The sequence below is a fragment of the Brassica oleracea genome, chromosome C6, assembly GCF_000695525.1.
Source record: "Brassica oleracea var. oleracea cultivar TO1000 chromosome C6, BOL, whole genome shotgun sequence".
Classification (NCBI taxonomy): Eukaryota; Viridiplantae; Streptophyta; class Magnoliopsida; order Brassicales; family Brassicaceae; genus Brassica; species Brassica oleracea.
In genome coordinates this window covers 14308163-14314176 of record NC_027753.1, presented here as the reverse complement: position 1 = coordinate 14314176, position 6014 = coordinate 14308163, and the positions used below count along the sequence as shown (strand labels likewise).

Below are 6014 nucleotides of genomic sequence, written 5' to 3'. Positions count from 1 at the left end.
TGGAATCCAAACACAAAAAAGTTACTTCAGATTCAGAGATACTTGTTCCGGCGTTCTGGCGACTATCACAAAACGAATCTGACAAGCATCCCATTTTGTCAACGACATAGCCTTTGAAATTGGAAAGCGTTATTCGACCTTGCCTCTATGCCGTTGTCGTGACCGTTGATTTCCGAATCGGTGAAGCCTTCCACTCCCATCACAAACATAGGCTGCACAAACGGTTTGGTCTTCCAAAAAACTTCTCTGAGAATTGAAATTGAAAAGCGGTATCAAACTTCTAATATAATTGAAATTTCCCCATAAATATATAAATAAATAGTTTCAAAAATATGATTTTTTTAAAAAAAAAATAGTTTCAAATATAATTTTTGATTTTCAAAAAAAATTATAAAAAAATTTAAAGTTGAAAAAATATAATTCGAAAACATAATTTTTTTTATTTAAATAACAAGGGTAAAAGAGTGTTTTGCCATTTAATAAAAAATATATTTTTTAAAATATCTATTTATTGGTGGTAAACATGAATGTAATAAACATGAAAATTTCCCTATAGAAATAGCCTTAAATGAAAAATGACTAAAAATTTTTTATTAAAAGGCAAAAATATATTTATATCTTAGGGTTAACTTAGGGTTTAAAGTTAAGTGTGGAATTTTGAGAATAAGGTTACAAATTTTAAAAAAATAAAAAAAATAAATATTAAAAAAATTTAAAATAAAAATAAACTATTTTAATTTTTGCGATAAAAAATTTAAAATAGTTATGGGAGAGAATTGTTTTTTCGATTTAGAGAATTATAAACAAACTGAAAGTGGGCCTAGTGAGAGCAGAGGAGTTATTCCAGTCCTTATTTTGATTTGATTTAATTTCATTTTAAGAGATACAGATTTGGTTACTAAGAGAAATTGTAATTTCTCGGGAGAGAATGATTTGATCATCTTCGATTCGATGTGATCCCGCCAACACAAAACTCTTATCGACATAAGAAGCGTCGTAGATATTTATTTATGAAGGGGCGAGATTGATTGATGATGCTTTGTGGTTCTTTGCGAGATCGAATACAGCCTTGGCTTCGCGACTATGTTAAACTCCAATCTCTCGCCGTCATCCTAATCTACGCTCAGGTCACCCCTCTCTCTTCAAATCTGTTTTGATTGGGTCTCTATCTAGGGTTCATCGATCCGAGACTGTTATCCAGATTGGCTGCGCTCTGATTGGATCACTAGGGGCCTTATACAATGGAGTTTTGCTGATTAACTTGGTGATCGCGTTGTTTGCGCTTGTGGCAATCGAGAGCAATAGCCAAAGCCTCGGCCGCACCTACGCTGTTCTCCTCTTGTGCGCTCTTCTTCTCGATATCTCATGGTTCATCCTCTTCACCCAAGAGATTTGGTATGATGGTGAATCCTCTGTGATCTATGCTTTTACCCTTTGGAGACGTTATTGTTCTGTTCAAATCATGCCTTTTGGTTGATGAAGCAGGAGCATTTCAGCTGAGACGTATGGGGCCTTCTTCATATTTTCAGTGAAGCTGACCATGGCCATGGAGATGATTGGCTTCTTTGTGAGGCTCTCTTCCTCTCTCTTGTGGTTTCAGATTTATAGGCTTGGTGCTTCTATTGTCGACACTTCACTCCCCCGTGAAACGGATTCTGATTTGCGGAACAGCTTCTTGAACCCGCCAACTCCTGCTATAGACAGGCAGCGTTCAGGTGCCGAAGAAATCTTGGGAGGTTCTATCTACGACCCTGCCTACTACGCCTCTCTTTTTGAAGAGGCCCAATCCAATTTGAGTTCACCCAACGCAACACAGGTGACTCTTGTTTGTCAAGCTTACCGCTTTTGTTGTCTGTTTTGAGTTTTTGTATATGGTCTTAGCTGTAGTAGTAGTGGATGCAATGCTTTATACTGGGTCTGGGATGATTCTTCTCTTCCTTTAGCTCTTTTTCCTTCTATGGTAGATGCAAACAAAGAGCAAGATCGCTTAGTAATGAATAACTTCCAGTTTTAAGATATACATCACACACACACACACTACATAGTGATAATAATGGTGAGCATTGAAGAAGTCACTCAGTCAATCCAATTCTTCTTTTTTTTTTGGTGTCCTTTTGTAGGTGAATCATTATTCAGCTGAGAACAATGGATCACCATCTGCAGCAGAAGCCTCTCAGATTAAGTCTTCCATATCCAGATCATTGCATGCAATTGATGTTAGTCTCCCTTGATTCAACATTTTTTTTTTTATGTCTCTTGTTCCTATTCCGTTGTCCTATTTCTGTTGCCTTTACTTCTGTTGTATCACACATAATAAGACAATTCTCGTTTCAATTCTGTGTAGGAAGAGAAAGGTTTGAAGCAACCGCCGGGGATGTCTTCATTATGAGCAAAACTCCATTCAAGAAAGGTGGTGCTATCTTAGCAAATTCTAAACAAACAAGTGTCTACTTTGCAGTAGCTGAGGCTTAGGATTTGAAGCAGGCGCGCAAGTAAGTGTGAGAGAGATTCATGAAATAATCTGCGTGTTCTTACAAAGGACAAGAAGGTTATATACGTTGACGACAAGTAAGCACCGTTTCTACTTAAGCTTTTTTTCATTATTTATTTTGTATGAAAACATTTATTTATTTGGGGATACGTGGTTAGAATAGTGTAAGAATCTACCTGATGCATCATGATGATTCTTTCCGGGTTTATCTTTTGTGTTGTAAATGGAGCTACTTTTGTTGTTTTATTTTGGGTTTCAATGGAGATAGTATAAAGATATATGGTGTCCTTGTGTGTTTGATATGAGTTTAGAGGGAGATGATCTTGAGAACAGAAAAAAAAATACTTATAAAACTAGCTCGAATCTTGTGGATTGTTCATACGCATGAAGATTGTAGTTACATGTTGCGGAGACGTGATATGAGGGAGATTGTTGCATTGTAGTACATTACATGGTGTGAAATCCGGTCCATGTGATGTTGTGAGGTTTTGGACATTTTTGAATCCGGTGAATATGGAAATGTTAGATGCGCTTTGGAGACTTGATCGAGTTTTCATAAATTGAACTTTGCCATAGTTCGGGTTTTCTACAACAAACTCTCGAATTCTCACTGTGTAAAAGCCCATAGAATAAATAAGATAAAGCCCAAGAGAAAGTCGAGCTAAAAAGCATATATTAAAGTATTAAATAAACCCCAAAAATGTCATGGATTTTAATAAGTTTTTTAGAGAAAAAAGTCGGACTGATTTAAAAATGATGTCGTAATCAGCAGAAAAAGAGAGAAACCGAGAAGGATCTGGAATCAGCACTCCTCCACACAGAACTTAAACCCCTTTGTCTCTCGTTTTCTTGCTTCTAATTTTCAAAATAATCAGAAATTGCTCCTTATATTTTCTTTCGTCTCTGTGAGATTCACCTGCTGTTCTGTTGAAGAAGACTCGGAGTTTAAGAAAAAGGTGCTTACTTTCTTTCTTGCATTTATCGGTTTGGTTAGTATTTATTTTTTTGTCATTTTAATCTCCCTGACTAGCCTGATTTGTTGTTCTTCGTCTTTGTGTTTCGTCTCTGTGAGATTCACCTGCTGTTCTGTTGAAGAAGACTCGGAGTTTAAGAAAAAGGTGCTTACTTTCTTTCTTGCATTTATCGGTTTGGTTAGTATTTATTTTTTTGTCATTTTAATCTCCCTGACTAGCCTGATTTGTTGTTCTTCGTCTTTGTGAATAATACAAAAAAAAAAAAAAAAAGTTGTTTTCTAAGATTAATTGGTGAGTTTGAGAAACGGGTTTTCATCGAGACTTGTTCTAGGGTTTGATGTTCCTTCTCGCTCATGGTAATCTTGTGACTATGAACAGGAATAGAGGCCATGGAAGAAGCTACTAATGCAACGAGTTATTGGTGCCACATGTGTTCCCAAACTGTGAATGCGGTGATGATGGAAGACGAGATCAAATGCCCCTTTTGTCGAAGCGGCTTTGTTGAAGAGATGGATGAGGATCAACACTCTTCAGATCGGAGAGCAACAACAACCACTTCTTCTATCTGGGCTCCCATCTTGATGGAAATGATGAACAACTCTGCCACAAGGAACCAGACTGCTGAGTCTGTTGAGAATGAAACCGGAAACGGTAGAGACTTGGATTCGCAGCTTCAAGAGATTCTTAGGAGAAGGGGAAGACGTTCTTCTGTTTCCGTTGTGCAGTTGCTTCATGGTGTTCGAGCATTCCAACCTGAGAGTAGTAACAGAGATGCTGATGATGATGATAACAACCATCCCTCAAATGGAGAGAGAGGACGCTTGATCGTCATCGGTCCGCATCATCAAATTATCGCCGTCCCACGCTCTCTTGTCACGGATTCTATGCCTGATGGTTCTTCTCTAAGCGACTATTTCATCGGTCCTGGATTCGAAGCGCTGCTCCAGCGTCTAGCAGAGAATGATCCCAACAGATATGGAACACCTCCAGCTCGTAAAGAAGATGTCGAGTCTTTGGCTACTGTCAAAATCCAGGAGCCTAGTCTGCAGTGTTCTGTGTGTTTGGATGATTTTGAGGTTGGGGCCGAAGCTAAACAGATGCCCTGCAAGCACAACTTCCATGCTGACTGCTTGCTCCCGTGGCTTGAGCTCCACAGTTCATGCCCTGTTTGTCGGTATCAGTTACCTGCAGATGATACCAAGACTACTGATTCAGCAACACATGACAACAATGGAGTTAATGAGTCTTCTTCTGCTACAAGCAGCAGCAGCCAGGGAACTGAGAACAGCGATGCAAACCGTCACGAAGGAGAAGAAGAGAACGATGATGGTAATAGGAACGCATTCTCGATCCCATGGCCGTTTAGCAGCTTGTTCTCGTCGTCGTCTCAAGGCAGAAATTCATCGGATTGAAAAAGTGTTACCTGTGGCAACAGAAGCTTTTGATATGATCATGGATGGGTTCAACCTTTAAGCTGTGTTTTTTCTTTGTCTGTAAATATGCTTTCTCAGATTTGGTTTGAGTGTTACAATTTGAAAAACAAAAGTCTTACGAATTTGTGTGTTTATGTTTTGTACCACCACACCACTGTAGTAGTCCATAGACTTTAATAAACAGTGCAGTACCTTTGTTTAGTCAAGGATCGCGTTCCTGTGAAATAGTTTCGCTTACGCGTGAAGATTATTAGGTGGGGATTCATAAAAGCCAAGAGTATCACGTTTGTAAAACACAACAAAGGCGTGGCTTTAACGAACCTGAAGTTTATATAGACCATCCCGATCTCCTTCTCTATATATAGTATATACAATTTGTGTGAACTTATAACACTACTACCTCTCTCGGAGTAATCCTCAACCAAAAGAAAATAATGAATCGTTTGGCTTTATCATTAGTCGCTTTGATTCTTCTCTTACTCTCTGCCTTCAACAACACAACAATGGCGCGAACCTTGCTCAGTAAGTGACCTTCTTGTCGAACTCTACAGTAACTATACCCATCTATATATTTTTATTATCACTCGTAAACAGATTTCGTTATTCAATTCATTTTATTTTCTACAATTATCAAGGGGAAGGAGTACCTGCACGTTTAAAAATTGATGTCCCAGGGAGTGTGTCGCCGCCAGGTCGTAAAAAATCACCTAAACCTCCTGGTCCTGGACAGCAGCATCATTGATCTCTTCAAAGTTTTCTTTGACCTTACACCAAATAGTTGATCATCATAGTTATCGCTTATGTTGTAAAATCATATTATTGTACATGTTTATATCCAAACAATAAACATGAGAAAAATAAAGTATATTTGAAATATCAGAGCAAAACAATGGATCATGTTTTGTCCACAAATGCGAGTATAATCTTTTTATGAAAACTTAATAATGCATATTTTGTTAATTCAAAAACCAGTATGATAAATTATTATTATGAAACTATGACCTCACTGATTTGACGTATGTGGGTGCATTGTTCACATGGTAGAACAAAAGAAAAAGGTAATCCAATAGGGAAGAAACTTGATAGAACTTTGATAAATGAGACTTGGATGCATTA

General features: G+C 37.8%; 2 protein-coding genes across 6 annotated transcripts; both read left to right on the top strand.

Moving 5' to 3' along the window:
* The first annotated feature begins 821 nt into the window (after window positions 1–821).
* On the top strand, window positions 822–2769 carry LOC106300634. Of its 2 annotated transcripts, none has more exons than XM_013736823.1 (5): window positions 822–1127; window positions 1202–1395; window positions 1483–1816; window positions 2121–2216; window positions 2345–2769. In XM_013736823.1, exons 1-5 carry the CDS (start codon window positions 1032–1034, stop codon window positions 2387–2389), a joined length of 765 nt encoding a protein of 254 aa, XP_013592277.1. In that variant the 5' UTR covers window positions 822–1031; the 3' UTR covers window positions 2390–2769. The 2 variants fall into 2 exon arrangements, with proteins under 2 accessions (XP_013592277.1, XP_013592278.1); XM_013736824.1 differs by having other exon boundaries at window positions 824–1127; window positions 1486–1816.
* A 454-nt stretch (window positions 2770–3223) lies between these two features.
* On the top strand, window positions 3224–5104 carry LOC106300633 (E3 ubiquitin-protein ligase RING1-like). 4 transcript variants are annotated; one of them, XM_013736820.1, is made up of 2 exons: window positions 3224–3447; window positions 3844–5104. In XM_013736820.1, exon 2 carries the CDS (start codon window positions 3855–3857, stop codon window positions 4875–4877), a length of 1023 nt encoding a protein of 340 aa, XP_013592274.1. In that variant the 5' UTR covers window positions 3224–3447; window positions 3844–3854; the 3' UTR covers window positions 4878–5104. The 4 variants fall into 4 exon arrangements, with proteins under 4 accessions (XP_013592274.1, XP_013592276.1, XP_013592273.1 ...); XM_013736822.1 differs by having other exon boundaries at window positions 3226–3368; window positions 3864–5104; XM_013736819.1 differs by lacking the exon at window positions 3224–3447 and adding an exon at window positions 3544–3609.
* Window positions 5105–6014: the final 910 nt, after the last annotated feature.